This window comes from Schistocerca serialis, chromosome 1 (genome assembly GCF_023864345.2).
Source record: "Schistocerca serialis cubense isolate TAMUIC-IGC-003099 chromosome 1, iqSchSeri2.2, whole genome shotgun sequence".
In the NCBI taxonomy this organism is placed as follows: domain Eukaryota; kingdom Metazoa; phylum Arthropoda; class Insecta; order Orthoptera; family Acrididae; genus Schistocerca; species Schistocerca serialis.
The window spans coordinates 94471258-94491017 of record NC_064638.1 but is presented as its reverse complement, the minus strand read 5'-3'; the positions used below and the strand labels follow the sequence as shown (position 1 = coordinate 94491017).

Sequence of the window (19760 nt, the reverse complement as noted above, 5' to 3'; positions counted from 1 at the left end):
GTTCCTATTAGCAACCATCTCTTCTCACAGGTAGGAAAAAATTCAGAACGTAGAGTTGGCCATATCGACAAACATACCAAACAGTCTTGCCAGACGGATTTTCGTAGTACATTGAAATGCTGCTACATTCGAAGATAAACAATACGGAATTTGTATTCACTTCATTGGATAATGTATGAAAATGCAGTGGTCGAAACTTGGGGCAGAGAAAAAAAGCTCGTCTTCCACCTTTTTTTTTTAATTTATTTACTAACGCTGAGGATTTGGTGTCAGTATTTATCTTTGTGCCTACAAAGCATGCCTGTGTAGCGCTACATATATTCAACAGCAGAAGTTAGTTGTGGCGGCACCCACAAACATTTTTCAGAACTTCTGCTTGCTTTGCACTCGACTGTAAGCCGCAGGTGGTTTTTTGGATTACAAAAACCGGAAAAAAGTGCGGCTTCGATTCGAGTAAATAAGGTACCATGAATTAGTATGTTTAGTTTATTTGGAACTACAATGGCCTGAAAGTAAAAAATCATACTTTAATACATAGAGCAAAAGAACTGACTTCATCCCCACTGAGAAAACTTACAGTTCAGATTAATATAAGAGTCACTTTTAAGTTTTTAGAAATACCCACAAGATAGTCCCACTGAACTGTGGCACAACTATCATTTTAAAATTTGTCATTTGTTATTGTTTCAATGATGATAGCTTAAAACACTGGGTAATTTGTTTACAGTGAGTTTTTAATGTGGAAATTTCACAGGAAAGTTGCTTCTGGATTTGTTTTTACAATTTTCGTAAAGGCCTTACTGAACTACAATGCCACAAATTCATTCGTTCAACTTTTGGTAATCAGCTACTTATAGAAATGACTGTTTGCAATTGGTATACACGATTTCGTCACAGCTCTGTTTCTGTCAATAATTAATTTCATGAAACAAGGAAAGAAGATTAGAGTTTAACACCCCATCGCCATCGAGGTCATTACAAATGGAGCACAACCTCTGACTGTTTCAAGGATGGGGAAGGTAATTAGCTGTGCCCTTTCAATCATCCAGCATTTACCTGGAGTCATTTAGGGAGATCACGGAAAACCTAAATCTGGATGGTCAGACGCGGAATGGAGCCAGCATCATCACAAACGTGAGTGTGCTAACTGCTATGCCACCACACTTGGTAGCTCTACCAAAATCTGTGGCTGTTACAAAAAATATGAGTGTTGCGTGCAAGATGATTGAAGAAGATCAGCGCATGACTCACCGTAGGGGTACAGGTATACTTCAGCATATTTAAGACTTGCAAATTTGTTTGCCACAGATCATCAACAAAATCAGTAAAAACAACCTAAGATGCTGTACCTTTCTCCACAATGCTGTCACATAGCATGTCAAACAACTGAATATTTAACTGAAGACTTTGTTGGCAATTTAAATTCTTTTGGCTCTAATCGGGTACATTCATTCATACTACACAACTTTTCAGGTGCCATCAGTTGGCCCACTGCTTATTCCTCTTAAAAAAGGGTACACAAATGGCCCCACTCTCCCCATTCCTCAGCAGTTCATTGAGGATGTCAGCAAGACTTCTTGTTGAAAATTTGTATGACATTAATGACTACTGGTTGAATACCCAAGAACAATTAAAATGGTTACTTGACAGATAAAAATGACATCAGTAAATAATTGTTTTCTTTTGTTCCCTTATTTAAAAAAATTGTGGACAGTGAGATTAACCATACCAGAAAGCTGCTGAATCTTTTCAAAACAATGTTGTTATGTACCATCATCAGAGTAAATAAACTCAGAGTATTTTTTAATGCATGCAAAAGTGTGTAAATTTTGAAGGCAAATAGGCTGAGACATAATTTGCACCAAAAACATATTTTATCTACACCTCCAATCTAGAGACGATGGAAATGTATATCACAGGGAACTGCCCACTGTACCACAAAGTACAATTTCTCCCCATTCCACTTTTTTGGCTCATCCTTTAATGTTGCTCAGTTGTGTGGAACCAAACATGACTAATAGGAGATATTGAACAGCTACATAGAATACTAGGACGAATGGTCACAGGTTTATTTCACACTAGGGATAATGTCACAAACATGGTAAAAAAAAAAAAAAAAAAAAAAAATGAGCTGGCAGATTTTTAACGAGAGACACAAACTATCCCATGAAAATCAATGTACATATCACTTCCACAGGGAACGCGAAGACAAGATTAGATTAATGTGTGAATGGAACTAATAACTGGTGCAACGGGATGTACCCTTTATCATGCAATTAACAGTGGTTTGCAGAGTAAATATGTACATGTTGTGGAAGTATATGTATATGGAAATGGAAAGAATGATTGCTTAAATGCCACTATGCACACTGTAATTAGTCTAGTCTTAATTTCATGGTACCTGCAGGAGCACTTTATATAGATGGTTGCGGTATATTCCTGACTTAATTGTAATTTTTTTTTTAATAACTTATAATATAACCCTCATATTCATTCTCTTATATTCTCTATACACGAGCAGCACATGAAAACTAAATTTCTATGGATAATATCATTTCACAATTTCAACTTTTTTACACAATCTGAAGCAACAGTTATATTGTAACATGCAATTAATGTGTTATTTAAATGGATGTAGCATGATGCACAAGACTAAAAATTCAACAAACCGGATCAAGCTCAATGAGGTTCTCATTGCTGAGGCGGAGTTCTTCATATGACCACAAAGCCAGACGACGACTCTTTCCCTGTCGAGCAACTACATAAACAGCAGATGAGTCCAGTCTTACTGCCCCACACACAGCAGCCCAGTGAGCTTTGTGTCCACGTCTAAGACATGGTGCGTGGTTAGCATCTGCATCATAGCTAGGAGAAGGTAAGGATTACAACTTCTTCAAAGGTAATAAAAAAAATATTTTTCAAAATTATTGTTTGACATTTAGTTTAAAAAATGGGGTGGATTTTTAATCCATCTGAAAGTGGACAGTTACTTACAAACAACACAAAATAGCTCACTACTATAAACACTGTGCATTAACTCACAACATTATGGGATCATAATAGAAACAATGTGCTCAGAATATATTTCATTTTTTAATTCCCTGAATTCCTCTTCACTGTCATCAGTTTTATTGTGCATCACATATTCTGTCATTTTAGATTCTACACTGTGTCACTTTTACGATCACAGCATAATTCTATAACGCCCAATCTAATTTCACAGAAATGCTATTTCATGTAGCAGTTGAGAGAAAACTACTGTGTTCATGTGAAAATGGTAATGCTGGTTTATCTTAACACGTACTAGTGACCACCACTATGATCTAGTGGCTAGTGTTACTGGTGCCTGATGCAAAACGAAACAGGGTCAAATCCACAGATCCACCTCAGCTCAGAGAGAGGTCTGGAAGCGACCAATGACAAGTTGCTTCTGGATCGAACACAAGTGCAGTGGTAATGTAGGAAAGATTGTATATGGTGTGGGTTCTTTGACAGGTGCTCTGCCTCTGATGAGGCAGAAAACAAAAGTGACAGGGCTGTAATAGAAGCCAGTGGGCAGATCAATGGAAGATGGCTTGCACCTGGGTCTGCCACAAGGATATGACCCATGGATCAACATTTGAGAGTACGAAGGACATTATGACAGAAAATGATATTCCATAGGTAGAGTGTAATAGTACTTTTAGAGGGATGCAAATAAAAGTTATGAAGGACATACACCAGGTGGGGAGGCTATATGCCAGAGATAATATATGCCTAGCAGAGTGTATGGTTTAGCGTTTTCAGTTGTAACATTGCATGTATTTAGGTGAGAATCGACCATCCAGTATTAATTCAAGATGAGATGAATTTGTTGTACGACTGAACACTAGCAGGCCCAGGTTTCAGGGCATGCCATGGCAGGTCCGACTAGATGACTGGTACAGTTAAGTCCAGGTACAAAGGCGAGAAGCATCACTGAAAATGAGTAAATCTCAGTATTTGGAATTTTGGTGATGATGGTCGCTTAAGGGATCAGATAATGCTCTACGAAATGGTGGATTGTCAGACTAGCTTCTTCCAGCTCTTTACAATCTTCAGTTAGTCACAGTCAAGTATTAAAGCAAATCTGAATACATCTGCGATCTCATGAAAGTGAAGTGCATCCGATGACCCAACAATATTCCAGTATCTCTAAAGTTACAGAAGTCAGTGTTTCACAGTAAATATACATTTTCATAATGAACCTCTGAATTAACAATTTCTTAACACTACTTGCAACTGCAACATACAATATCTTAGATAATAGCATAGCCTTATTGCCGTCATTCCTGGAAGCTACCTGCCTGTATTTATTTTATTTCTTAATTTACAATGTCTTTTATTCTGAAGAACAAACAGTTGGTTGCTACATGCTTGACTATGGATTCTCTTAGTTGATTGTTTACCTATGCTAAAGATGATTTCATGAACAACTCTTCAGTGAAAACCTGTAGATAAGCCACACTTCCTGAAGATTCTAGATAAACAGCATTTTTGCAGAATCTGCAACAGTTTCAAAGGAATGGAGAAGCCAGGAGCAAATGGAAGTTTGAATTGTTCTATGAACTATGATCACATTCTTATGGAGAAATGACACAAGGAGTTCCACAGGGCTCCATTTTGGGTCCACTCATATTGCTTGGTTATGTGAATGACCAACTTTACATTCAACAAGCAGAATTGATACTTTTTTGCAGCAGAATTAGTGTTACAATAAATCCCATTAGAGAGAAAGCCATAGAAGGAATTATTAATTTTATTTTTCAAAGAATTATTAAGTGGTCCTCTGACGACGGAATCTCCCTAAATTTTGTGAAAACACAATGTATTCAATTCTGTCCAACAAATAATCATACCAACAACTGGTGTAGCACATGAACAGGGGTCGATAAATGGAATGTTCCAAATTTTTGAGTCTATATACTGATGAAAATTTTAACCGGAAGAGGCATATTACTGAGATTCTTAAGCAACAAAGTTTAGCTATGTTTGCTGTTCATATAATTGCTGGTCAAGGAAACAAATGAACCATCGTGCTGACATATTTCCTTTCAATAATGTCATACAGAATAACTTTCTGGGGTAGCTCTTCACTTACAAACAAATTGTTGACTGCAAAAAAGTGAACAGAAAGAACATTATGTGGTGTTCACCCATGATCACCATGTATGTACCTCACCAAGGAGTTAGGCATTTCAACTGAACCATCACATACATATATTCACTTGCAAAATTTGTCGTAAACAATCCATCACAATCTGGGAAGAATAGTGATGTTCATTCCTACAATAATAGAGGAAAAACTGACCTTTGTTACTCATTTTTAAAGTTGGCATTGGCTCAGAAAGGAGATCAATATGCAGCAACAAAATGTTGTATCACTTGCCCAATAACAAAAGTGTTTGACAGGAGTAGCAAAGCATGTTTTAAACCTAAACTAGAATCGTTTCTCCTGGACAACTCCTCATATCGTATTTCCTGAACAAATTTCGTTTAAAAAAAAAAAAAAGAGTGGTAGCCAGGGGAAGGGGGGGGGGGGGAGGAGGAGGTTGGGGGTTAAGTGTAGATGCACATGTAGGACTAAAAAATATGTTCACTAATTTTAACACTAAGCACGCATACATATCCTGTAAACTGGCTCATTTCACATTTTGATTTAAAAAAATCATTCAAATGATCTATTGAGCATATAACTACATAACTATTACAGTAATTGGTAGTGCACTTCCCACAAAAGCAAGCATACAGATTTCAGGGCCAGTCTGGCAAACTGTTTTAATTGGTCATATATAGTTAAATGTACATTTAGAGCTTTCTTCAAGTAAACCCTGCTTATTTCTGTTTATCACAATAAAAAAAATGGCAGCTCCCATCCCTCTTTCCTGTATGCACGACGTCCCTAAAATTTTTTGCAACCATATTTACTCCCTACTGGTCACCAGTAATGCAGTATTTGCATGTAATGAGAACATCACATGCAGATTCTGTATTACTGGTGAACAGTAGGTCATTTATGTGTCTTTCATCTTGTACTTTGTTCGTGTTTTCAACATATATAATCAAGTCCACCTATGGCCAATTCATTTCTTTTTGTGCACTACTGGTACCTCTTTTTTCTAGCTGAGTATTTTACCATTAGTCCTGCCATCATATCCAAGTCTTTTTTTTTTTTACTTTCTGTTCTTCAACTTTCTACTCCAGCTATGATTACAAACTGTGAATCATTACACACATTAATGTTTCAATTCAACTTGTGAAACTGTATGCTTTCGCTCCTGCTTTCACTTGTGCTTATAACCACATAAGAAAATGTGTTAGCAGCAACATGTTTTGGGGTCAAAACTATAAAGAGAAGACAAGTAAGAACTCTTGGAAGATGTGAACAGATGGCAGTTGAAAAGGATGGAAAAAATATGAAAACAGTTCTAAAGATATAACTACGTTTGATTGAAGATAACTACAAAGGGAAAACTGTAAGTTTGGTATGATATGTTTATGAAGATATAATCCTGACTATGCAAATAAAATCAATGATAAGTGTTATCACATGGCTTAATGGCTGCATATAACTCTAAAGTATGAGGTGTGACTATAAAATAACAGGACTGCGGCTGCCATAGAGTATGTACGCATGTACCAAAGATTTACAAACCAATAGCTGAGTAGCATGAAGCTTTCTCAGTCGAATGCAGCATCACTGGTATCTGCAGACAAATCAGTGTGGCCGTGGTCTCCATTTGTGTGAGAGCTCTTACTTTGTTTTCCCAGAAAAATGATAAATGTAACAATAGAGCAATGAATTGTCTTGAAGTTTCACACGAAACTTTGAAAAAGGGTTACTGAAACATTTCTTTTACTAAAAGAATTGTATGCTAAAGACTGTTTATCACATACGTAAGTTCCTGAGTAGTTCAAGTATTTTCAAGATGGCCGCCGATCGAGTGATGAAACCGTAAGAACTGATACAGAATGCATAAGGCAAATTTTACATAACCAATTTAAAATAAGAAAAATGTGTGCAAAACTGGTGCCGAAAATTCTCATATTGCACAAAAACCTCCTGAAAATGTATCCAGAAACTTCACTGAGAGTGAGAGAAATTCAAATGAGCAAATCAAGATTCAAAGAGGTGGTGAATGATTGGGGTTTTTTTCCCCAAGACTTCAGTGTTCGTGTAACTGTATCTCCACTGAGTTTCCGAACGTCAAACTATGAGGTTGTTGCTCCGTGAGAAAATAGGAACAACCTGAATTGTGGAAGGACAGCGCATTGTTTCTGCATTAAGACACAACACCAGCTCATACTGTACTTTCTGTTAAGAGGTTCCTGGTGAAGTACAGCATCCCAATGTCAAACCATCTACCTTATTTGCCTGATCTAATGCCACATGACTTATCTATCCCCCAAGGTCAAATCTGCTTAAAAAGGAATAAGATTTCAGCCCACTGAAGCAGTGAAAGAAAAAATGACAGGTGTCATCAAGACACTCACATGGGAAGATTCCAGCACTGTTTCCAGTAATGGAAAATTCACATGAAGTGTTGTAAGGGTAAAGGTGGGGTGTACACTGAGGATGACAATAACTGCATATGTATGGTTTTGAAATTAAATATTTTACCACAATAGTCCCATTATTTAATAGCCACATCTCTTATAGCATATAATTCCTTCGCTGTTAAAACCAATGAATACAAACAGAATAAGAGGTAGTTAACCAAGTCTGGGGGCAACCTCTGTAGATTGAATATCAGCCTACGACTGATAAGTGGGGGACTTCAATTTGAATTCACTTACTTGTGAAGACTGGTACTTACTGGAAGATTATTCGCTGGGTTTAATCAGCTTCACATAGATTAATAAAAGAACTACCTGAAGGAGAAGTAATGGCTCTGGTTTGATGAAGATGGTATTAATGGCCTGGATTGCAGAGTGCTAACAAAGTGACATCCAATGATATTGCTAGATTATGACGAAGTGACCGACTGAAAGCACAACACTGGTCGATCGTCAATGTTTTTAGTTCTTGTGTGCGAAGTCGATGGTATGCTACAGGAACAACAAGTTCATCAAGTGGAAGAAAAAAGCAATATGAATTACAAATTAAACAGACTATTGAAAATTAAAGGAAACCACACACTGATTGGATGAAAAAGTTGAAAGAAGCAAAAAAGCGACAGTGAAATAGTGAGATCAACAAATGAAGAAATAAAAAACAGAAGTATCAGAGGAAAGGACAGAATTTATGCTGTAGGGATTTTTTTTATGATTTCACATCTTCTGATACAGTTATTATAACTCTAATTTTCCTTGTGCTTGGCAAACCATCATTTAATTAATACTATAGTCAGTTAAGTCTTTCACCAATACATTTTTCATCAAATATATCCCAGAAAACAGATAACTCTTCTATTTCCTAATACCCTAACATACCACAACCAGGTTAGCATCACTGCCTGTAGACTGCAGGGTCCCAGGATCAATTCCCAGCTTGTTTGAAGATTTTCTTCATCTGGGTACTAAGTGTTGTTGCTGTCCTAATAATTTCATCCCATCTTTATCACAATGACGTGGACATCACCAGAGTGGCATCAAACAGAAAGAATTGCACCAGGCAACCGAACAACCCAAAAAATGGGGTCTCCTGGTCAATAACACCATAAATATGATCATTTCAGCTTTACCTTCCCTGTTACTTTTATTCTCGGCTTTCTCTGTCATCACATTTTGGGAAAACTCAGCTGGTTTTGAAAGGAGGCACTGATTATTACTGCTCTTCACCATTTAAAACTCCAAAACAGCATTCTGCAGAGTGTAAGGATTCTTGAAAACCCAACAAATATTTCACAAAATGTGGCAGATGACTATCGTAGAAGCCTACAACATTACTGATGACAAAATTAAGACAAGTTACATGTAGTATAGATGCATTTCATATTTCAAAACTTACACTAAATACATACATAAAATGTCTTAACAAACAAATTCAATGAATTGAGAAAAGGATACGGGACAAGAAGAATTGCACCATGAGCAAGATGACCTAAAATGTATGTCACATCATGACCAAGTCCTCTGTTCAGTACCTCAACTTGCTGACAACTGTCTTGCAATGTTTCTGCTGCTAGTGCTGCCATATTGTCCACAGAAAACATCTCTCCATGGTGACTGAAGCCACGGTTAACTGCCTTCCAGAAAAGTTGCTCCACAGACAGTGGCTGCCTTGTCAAAGTCGAAGCCATACTGAGAGCGACAAGCCCACATCTAAGGATTAAATAAGTTGTTATACTAACAACAACAACAACAACAACAACAATGAACAACCACCACCACCACCACTACTATTGAAATGATTTTTCCCTGAAGCAACGCTACATTAAAAACATATCACACAGTCCTGCAAAATTTCTGCAAGTGTTGAAAACAGTAAAACGCAAACAAATATAAGGGGCCATCAAATAAAAATAATGACAGATGGAAAGAAGTAGGCAAACTGTTCATTATTTTAAAAGTTATCGCCGTAATTTCGCACTGTGAGACAAGATGGTCAATGTCTTCATACAAAAGTGCTTGAGGTTGCCTATGGAACCATGATTGTATCCAGGCAGGCACCTCTTTGTCTGCAGTAAATCGACAACCATGATCATTTTTCCTTAGGGCTCCAAAAATATGGAAACCACTTGTGGGGAGATGAGGACCGTATGGAGGATGTGCAAGTACTTCTGCAGCATTGTCTAAACAACCTTGGTGACGTGGGCCCGCTAACATTTTTATATGAGTGCACTGATTATCTTGTCTCTAAGTAAGACAAATGTAGTAACAGTTATGTTGATTAATGTAGAAATAATAAACAGTTTACTTAGGTTTTTCCCCATCTGTCTCATTTTCATTTGACTGCCCATTATGTCAGATAATGGTAGGTATTATTGTAAAGCCTCTGCTGTATACTATGACAAAAATGAGTTGTATAACAAATATCAACTCCTTTGATTATTAACTTTCTTTTCCATAGCTTGGAGAAAGGTATTGTATTTAAAGCTGGTTGAGCATATCTGCAAATATAACCTTCCGGGTGTCACAATTTGTATTACAAAAGGGCATCACCACTGTACATGTCATCTACCATTTCACTGATTATGTAATAAAACATCTGAATGATAAGATTTCACCTACCAGTACATTTTTGATCTGTCTACAGCACTTGACTGCACAAATCACAATATCCTTTTATAGAAATGTTAACGTTATGGATTTTGAGCCACTGTGTAATTGTAAGTGATTCACTTCATAAATAACCGATAGGAAGAGCAAACTGTCATGTTAATTACCTTACACAGCTCTTGAGATGAATCTTCTTCTCAGTGGCAGAAATCACAACTGGTATTTCAAAGGGCTTAATTATGGAACCATTCCAGTTCTTTGTACATATAAATGACCTACCAACTTATATTGATAAAGCGGGAATAGTGCTCTTTGTTGTGATGCACGTATCATAACTACACCCAACAGGGCATCAAGAACAGGAGGTACATTAAACAAAAGTATTTGCAAGTATTGACTGGCTCTTGATGAAAAGCATATCACTTAACATAAGGAAAACATAGTTCATTCAATACTGTAAAAGGTAATTTGTTCAGAACTTGAATTGGAAATCACACAGAGCCTATCACAAACACTTTGGTCCAGCAATATTTACTGTACATGTAACCACTGATTTTTGGCAATGACAGCATTACAAAGTTAGCTTACTCTGCACACTTCCGTTCATTGTTGTGATACAAAATGATTTGCTGAGTCAATTTCACAAAGAGAGAAAGTATTCATTGCATAGAAAGTTACTGTAATATCTGCCATCTATCTTGAATGAAACTGTTCTGGCCAGCAATTCTGTCTCATAATGCCCAGTACATTTACAGGCCTATAAGGTTCGTTGAGAGGAACAAGGCACATGCTGATAAAACATCATTCATAAATTCAACATGAGTGACAAAAATAGCCTCCACTACTAACAATTTAACCTTAAATTTGGACAGAGATAAGCTGATAATGCTGTCATAAAAATATTTGACCATCTCCTTTAAGAATCAATCTAGAAAGAATAGTGATTACAAAACACTTGGCCACCTCATTCTAGACTACTGCCCAAGTGTGGGATGTTGAAAGAACTAAACTGGCAGACACTCAAAGACGAATGTAAAGTATCCCATGAAAGCTTACCTAGAAAGTATCTAGGAACAACTTTAAGTGATGAATCTAAGAATATGCTGCAACCCACTACTTATCATTCCCACTGGGAGTGTGAAGAGAAGATTAGACTAATTGCAGCTTGCACAGAGGCATATGAGCAATCATTCTTCCCACATACCATATGTGAACAGAACTCAAAAAAGTCCAAATAACTGGTGGAATGGGAAGTACCCATTATCAAACACTTTACAGTGGTTTCCAGATTAAAGTCTAGAATTGGAATAAAAACACCAGCAGATAATAAAACAAAATGAAATCAAACCTGCATGACAACACCACCTACTCTACAAATAAATGTTAGAACAGAAAGAATCTGTATTGATCCACATAACACACAAAAAACTGAACTAGTCTGTATACATTTCATTTATATGCATACCGGTAGTTCATTTAATTTAACATCTTTCATGTCAGATAAGTCCCTGCATAGCAGTCTCTTAGTTTCCTTATTATGTCTCTTTCCTGGGTGATTTGTTTCAATAATCAAACGAAGCTCTCTTTCTTCTCTTTTCCCACATTAATGAATCATGAATTGCATCATATGTATCATTACAGCATGAAAGTACTGAAACAAGAGTGTCTGAAACCATTGTTTTAGGGGAAGGATGTTGGTGCTTGGTTCCTATTTGAACCAGGAACACGAAGTAAAAAGGTTTTGGTTTAGCCCATACCAATGAACATTTGTATAGCCATTCAAACAACTGTCTTATTGTAGTTATGTTACATTACATCAAACAAGGTTTGAACAAAAAATCAGAGCTGGCACCCAAGCAAATTGTGTGAACTGATTAATTCCTTCTTCAAAAAAATTTTAACTGGGATGAAATTAATGCTCAGTTAATGGCACCATTTGTATGTACTCAGCTCATATTTTACATGCAAAAATAGTCACTCTATGGTTTTTCCAGGTTTAAGTTTGCAAGTATGTACACTTCAGAACTTTCTACCCTGTTTATTATTTCTTGTTGGTGAACTAGGTTAATATGTGGTAGGATATTTTTGACAGTATAAAACTGGACAATTTTTTCCCCAGAAGTTTAAAAATAGCCAATCTGTGTAAAACCAGTCAGTAACATTCACAAAAAAAAATATTATTTACAATTTCTTCTGCTGATTCTTTGCTCAGCTTCACACCAATGCTTGCATCATCTGCAAACAATTCGAATTCTGGCTTTTGAGGCAGATGATGTGGAATGCTTATTTGTATTCTTGAGCAGCCTAGGAAGCTTTCTAAATTCTTCTTCTTCAATAGCAACAAAATCAGAGATAGGCTGATTTACATATTCCATACATAACTAACGTTTCTAATAGAATATTATGAGTGATATAATCAATGACCTTCAATAAGTCACAGATGATCTCAACTGGTGATATTTTATCATTTACATACACTTACATATCGGCCATCACAGACCCTGAAGATCAAGTACTGACCTTAAAATGTTCCTCCATAGAGGGCAATCTTATACACTTTGGACCCACTTCGCATAGAAACCCAGTCACTGAAGATCCTACTGCAGTTTGTCCTTTCATCAGTTCCCTAGTCTTCTTGCTGGACGGGTTCCATGACGTTTTCGTGAAAGCAAAACTTTGGGCTAGTAAGTGTCCGGCCCCCTGGCAATGTGTCCCCAGTCTTATTCTACGTGTTCCCATTTTCAGCATGATGTTCAATTGTTTCATCAAGTTGCACAATTCCTAGTTCTTTCTACATCTCCATGTGTCCTATTCATGGGTTGGACAAAAGATTTTTCTCCAGATTTTCTGTTCATATGTCAAGAGGTTTTCTTCATCTTTTTCTGTTCAATATAAAAACACTAGTATTATCACTGCATTATAGGTTTCAAGTCTGGTTGTAATATATTTTTGATGACATCTCTGCTCCAGACAGAAATAAGTTTCAGACTCAATGACAGTATGTTATTAACTTCTTGTTTTATGTAATTACGCCTGTTGAACCAGATGCCATCTACTCTGGCCACCTTCCTCACTCCTATGTGTAATGAAAGATTATTAGTGGCTTCCCTGAATACTCCATTTCTGCCTTCTTCGCATTAATGCTCAGTCCAACAATGGCATTATTTGCCAAGTCTACTATAGTTCCTGTCATCTCCTCCTCCAACTCCACTATGGTTGCAATGTCATCTGCATATTCCAATAGCTGTGTTCTTACATTTAGCTTCATTCCTTCGCCTTATCTTTTCATTCCCCAACAACTTTCTCCACGACCAAATTAAAAAGCAATGGAGAAATGGCATCACTTTGCCTCACAACTATACTGATGACAATTCCTTGGGCTGGTTCCCCTAGTATTTCGCCTTAGCTTTTGTCTCGGCTGTACACACCTTCACCAAGTTAATTAGCTCCTTCAGTATGCCCTACTTCTTCAGGACATTGTACATACTTAATCTGTTTACAACATCATAAGCCTTTGAGAAATTTACAAATGTTACCAGAAACCAGTAGGTTAATTCCAAGTACTTCTCTCAAATTTGTCTCATGATGAAAAATTCATCCACAGTTGACCTTCCTGTCTGAAAACCTGCCTGGTACACTCCAACAATTTCTTCAGCAAAAGGCTTCAGCTTTCAAGAATTATTAATCATAACACTTTGTTTTGTACAGTCAGAAGAGATATCCCTCTATAATAGCTACAATTCATTTTATTGTTCTTTTTGTGCAGTGAGACAATGCCCACAACCATTTCCTTGTCTATCAGCATATTTCCATCCTGATCATTAAAAACCAACATTGCATTTTTATCATTCATAGATCTTACTATGTGCTCATCAAATGTACAAATACCTGTCTCAGTAGAGTGGCCCTTTTGAAATCCAGCACTGACTGGCTAAGTATCTCATTACTACACAGGTAGGTGATAACCCTGGTGTCCATTAGTTTCCAGATATTCTAGTAAACAATGTAAGGAATGACACTGGGTGGTAGTTACTGATATCTGTGGAAAAATCTTCTTACAGAGAGGCCCAAGAATGACGAATTTTAACCTGTGTAGGAAAACCCCTTGAATTAATTGCATTACATGCGTGACTAACAACATTACATGTTATTGGGACACAAGTTTATAGTGAGTTATTGGATCTGTTGTCCACCCCATAGCAAAAATTTATTTTTTAGTGTCCTGGTGACCTTTCTTGTTTCAGATGGGGAAGTGAAATTAATTTTTATTTCTTTAAATGTCCTCTGTATCACTTCACTGGTTTTCTGTTTGTTATCTCTCATGAACTACTTGCACCAATTTTCTCACTTATTTCTAAAAAGTGATTATCACATCTGCTACACATCAACTGCCTTTCAATATGTTCCCACTGTCTTTCATAGGAATAGTGCCATATTCTATAGCTTCTTTCCCTGTCTTTCTTACCAATATTCCATATTAACCTGTTTTTACTGTCTGATCTGTTGATCTCAGACAAAATGTTAAGCAACACAGATAAGCAGTAGAAAAAGCAACATAGATAACAACTCTCTCTGCCACAACAATTGACCAGATATATACAAACACAACTCTGGTAGAATTTTGCACAGAGCACAACATAATCATAATCATAACTAACACTTGGTTTAAGAATCATGAAAGAAGATTGTATACATGGAAGAACCCTGGAGATACTAAAAGGTATCAGATAGATTATATAATGGTAAGACAGAGATTTAGGAACCAGGTTTTAAATTGTAAGACATTTCCAGGGGCAGATGTGGACTCTGACCACAATCTATTGGTTATGACCTGTAGATTAAAACTGAAGAAACTGCAAAAAGGTGGGAATTTAAGGAGATGGGACCTGGATAAACTAAAAGAACCAGAGGTTGTACAGAGATTCAGGGAGAGCATAAGGGAGCAATTGACAGGAATGGGGGAAATAAATACAGTAGAAGAAGAATGGGTAGCTTTGAGGGATGAAGTAGTGAAGGCAGCAGAGGATCAAGTAGGTAAAAAGACGAGGGCTAGTAGAAATCCTTGGGTAACAGAAGAAATATTGAATTTAATTGATGAAAGGAGAAAATATAAAAATGCAGTAAATGAAGCAGGCAAAAAGGAATACAAACGTCTCAAAAATGAGATCGACAGGAGGTGCAAAATGGCTAAGCAGGGATGGCTAGAGGACAAATGTAAGGATGTAGAGGCCTATCTCACTAGGGGTAAGATAGATACTGCCTACAGGAAAATTAAAGAGACCTTTGGAGATAAGAGAACGACTTGTATGAATATTAAGAGCTCATACAGAAACCCAGTTCTAAGCAAAGAAGGGAAAGCAGAAAGGTGGAAGGAGTATATAGAGGGTCTATACAAGGGCGATGTACTTGAGGACAATATTATGGAAATGGAAGAGGATGTAGATGAAGATGAAATGGGAGATACGATACTGCGTGAAGAGTTTGACAGAGCACTGAAGGACCTGAGTCGAAACAAGGCCCCCGGAGTAGACAATATTCCATTGGAACTACTGACGGCCTTGGGAGAGCCAGTCCTGACAAAACTCTACCATCTGGTGAGCAAGGTGTATGAAACAGGTGAAATACCCTCAGACTTCAAGAAGAATATAATAATTCCAATCCCGAAGAAAGCAGGTGTTGACAGATGTGAAAATTACCGAACTATCAGCTTAATAAGTCACAGCTGCAAAATACTAACACGAATTCTTTACAGACGAATGGAAAAACTAGTAGAAGCCAACCTCGGGGAAGATCAGTTTGGATTCCATAGAAACACTGGAACACGTGAGGCAATACTGACCTTACGACCTATCTTAGAAGAAAGATTAAGGAAAGGCAAACCTACGTTTCTAGCATTTGTAGACTTAGAGAAAGCTTTTGACAACGTTGACTGGAATACTCTCTTTCAAATTCTAAAGGTGGCAGGGGTAAAATACAGGGAGCGAAAGGCTATTTACAATTTGTACAGAAACCAAATGGCAGTTATAAGAGTCGAGCGACATGAAAGGGAAGCAGTGGTTGGGAAGGGAGTAAGACAGGGTTGTAGCCTGTCCCCGATGTTGTTCAATCTGTATATTGAGCAAGCAGTAAAGGAAACAAAAGAAAAATTTGGAGTAGGTATTAAAATTCATGGAGAAGAAATAAAAACTTTGAGGTTCGCCGATGACATTGTAATTCTGTCAGAGACAGCAAAGGACTTGGAAGAGCAGTTGAATGGAATGGACAGTGTCTTGAAAGGAGGATATAAGATGAACATCAACAAAAGCAAAACAAGGATAATGGAATGTAGTCTAATTAAGTCGGGTGATGCTGAGGGAATTAGATTAGGAAATGAGGCACTTAAAGTAGTAAAGGAGTTTTGCTATTTGGGGAGCAAAATAACTGATGATGGTCGAAGTAGAGAGGATATAAAATGTAGGCTGGCAATGGCAAGGAAAGCGTTTCTGAAGAAGAGAAATTTGTTAACATCCAGTATTGATTTAAGTGTCAGGAAGTCATTTCTGAAAGTATTCGTATGGAGTGTAGCCATGTATGGAAGTGAAACATGGACGATAAATAGTTTGGACAAGAAGAGAATAGAAGCTTTCGAAATGTGGTGCTACAGAAGAATGCTGAAGATTAGATGGGTAGATCACATAACTAATGAGGAAGTATTGAATAGGATTGGGGAGAAGAGAAGTTTGTGGCACAATTTGACCAGAAGAAGGGATCGGTTGGTAGGACATGTTCTGAGGCATCAAGGGATCACCAATTTAGTATTGGAGGGCAGCGTGGAGGGTAAAAATCGTAGGGGTAGACCAAGAGATGAATACACTAAGCAGATTCAGAAGGATGTAGGTTGCAGTAGGTACTGGGAGATGAAACAGCTTGCACAGGATAGAGTAGCATGGAGAGCTGCATCAAACCAGTCTCAGGACTGAAGACCACAACAACAACAACAACTAAGACGTATGACCATAATCTTGATGACTGGTTTAGAAGACCACACTGCTGCCAAACATTTCTGCTGAATTAAATGCTAATTTCGAAACACAGTTACGACACAGACCCGGCCACCACATGAACCAAAACACCCTCCATGAATACCACCCAACACAAAACAAAAATACATTTGATTACAATGTGTATGCATGCCATGCTCATAACAACACAGCTCACACACACACTTTTTTTTTCTTTGCATCTGTATTATTCTCAGGGATGTAGGTTAGGGTGACAGACTGGTCTGTAGCACAGCCCAATACCTAGATTAGGTTGAAATGTGAGAGTTTGGTTGAGAGCCGGCAAAGCATAAGTGATGGGTTCAGTTGTCCCAAATCATCAATCCTGTTCAAAAAGTATTGAATTTGCATATGATACAAATCTACTAATTTAAAGGAAGATCGTAGATCCTACTGAATGAACAGTGGTGTGTGTATCACAGATTGCTGTGTGGTTATCCTAAAACTAGCCGTTTAAGAAAAAAAGCTGCAACGTATTTGTGTCTCTCACGAAGGTTGAACCATATACCATAAATAATAAATTAAGAACCAATTGGTATTGTGTGAAAAAATGTGTACTGTGCACAGACAAGACCTCTTGTTAAGATGTTGATTTATTTTGTTTACGGAAATTCTCATTTCAGTGGATGATTTTAACACAAAAAGATAATTATTTGAAAGAGACCATCCAGAAACTCGTGCAACCATTGTTTTAAAAATTACAATTCCTTACACTGCCTTGCTTATGTATCTTGGAGATCACATAATTTGTGAAAATAATTATGAGGAACAAACACAGCCTTGTTCATACAAAACAAGATGTTCACACATACAATACTGTGTGAAAGATGCATTTACACAGACAACACAAACAAAAATTAAGGAAAAGTACCACTGTAAACAAGTAACCAGTTTTATAAAAAATATGAACTGACGAAATTACAGCAATACATCTACCTTTCTAAATAAGTTCTATAATAATGATGATCTTTTAATGGAACTTAATAGGCTAATTGATATTGGTGACCTTCCAGACTTTCCTGTATATCCTAATGTTTCAAATAGGCTACTTTGTAAATTTTTAACATTGGCACAGTATATTTTTCTCCTGGCTGTAAAAGCTGTAAAGTGGCAACTGGAGTTTCCAACTGTGATTACAAAAGAAGATACTACAGCTGTGTCAAACAACAAAAACAATGATACACTAACAGAACAGGGAAGAATACCAGCTGTTAATGATTTGGTTGAAACACAGACAAACTAAAACTTCTGCATGAAAATTATTTTGAGCTATCATATAATGAGGCAACAGTTTATATATGCAGACACAAGTATCAACAACAGCTGGATTCATCTGAGTTACAGTTTTTGTGTCGCTTTTCACAATCCACCACAAAACCAAACAACTTTATTGGTTAGTAATCAACTACTATTCAGTCTAAATTCATTTAAAATTCCTGATAGTCCTTTGAGCACAATGGTTGGTTCAAATGGCTCTGAGCGCTATGGGACTCAACTGCTGTGGTCATAAGTCCCCTAGAACTTAGAACTACTTAAACCTAACTAACCTAAGGACATCACACACATCCATGCCCGAGGCAGGATTCGAACCTGCGACCGTAGCGGTCGTGCGGTTCCAGACTGTAGCGCCTTTAACCGCTCGGCCACTCCGGCCGGCTGAACACAATGGTCATGCATTCGCTGCACCTTCAATTCTGAGTAAGATAGATAAAATTTTTGTGCCAGAAAACTTACTTTGGTCCATCTTGAAGTATTGGCTGTATGTGGTTGTAACATAATACTTCTGGAGGATATTCGCTTCTTTCTCGTTCCCACAGCAGTCTCGTTGCCTCAAATAACTCTTGCTCCGGATGCTGAAATCCGCATGGTATTACACTGACTGGTACAGTAATGAAGCCACACGCACTAATCGGATTTATCTGCGGGATGCTATTGAGCAAAACAGGCATAACAGGTGGAGGTGGTGGTGGGAAGTACATGTCATCTCTTCCAGACATCTGAGCAGCTTTATACAGGGATGACGGCAGCTAACAATTTGATTTATAATGTCAAACGCTGTCAGCTAAAAACATTACATTTAAATGTCTGCCGATGAAGCGCGCCGTAGCCATCAGACATATAAAAATCAATTCATAACAATGAAATTTGTGATCTACATTATTCAAAAAATATATACACCATTTACTCTAGTATTCACTATTCACCTACACTCTTCTTGCATGCTATTTGACACCTCCACCACTGCATCCCACTCTCAAAGAGATAACAACTAAATCTCAGAAATCGAACAATGTTGTTTGAATTGTGACTGCATCTCTTCATAAAGAAACGCTTTGCTAGCTGTTTCAAATCCACAATCGACGTTCTCATCCACTCTCTACTACTCAACCGAAACTTAGTTCCTATAAAATAACGATAAAAAGTCATAACTCCTGATTTTGACCCCTGGCAAACTGACGTCAATATTTCCTTTTAGAAGGGTTATAAATCGACTGCAACTAAACAGCATATTTACACTTCGTCTCCACTTCCCTACGGAAA

General features: G+C 37.3%; 1 protein-coding gene across 2 annotated transcripts in view; it reads right to left on the bottom strand.

The window, feature by feature from the left end:
* The window catches only part of LOC126462677 (UPF0692 protein C19orf54 homolog), a 56970-nt gene extending 37487 nt beyond the window's left edge, over window positions 1-19483 (bottom strand). The window contains exons 1-3 of one of the 2 annotated variants that reach the window (XR_007585959.1): window positions 18954-19483; window positions 9028-9282; window positions 2670-2865 (exon numbers count right to left, since the gene is read on the bottom strand). Coding sequence is in view for 1 of the 2 variants with exons in the window: in XM_050096092.1 (XP_049952049.1) it covers window positions 2670-2865; window positions 9028-9282; window positions 18954-19216 (714 nt within the window). In the remaining variant the exon portion in view is untranslated. The remainder of the gene's footprint in view (window positions 1-2669; window positions 2866-9027; window positions 9283-18953) is intronic. The other variant, XM_050096092.1, reaches the window with a different exon arrangement.
* Between the last annotated feature and the right edge of the window lie 277 nt (window positions 19484-19760).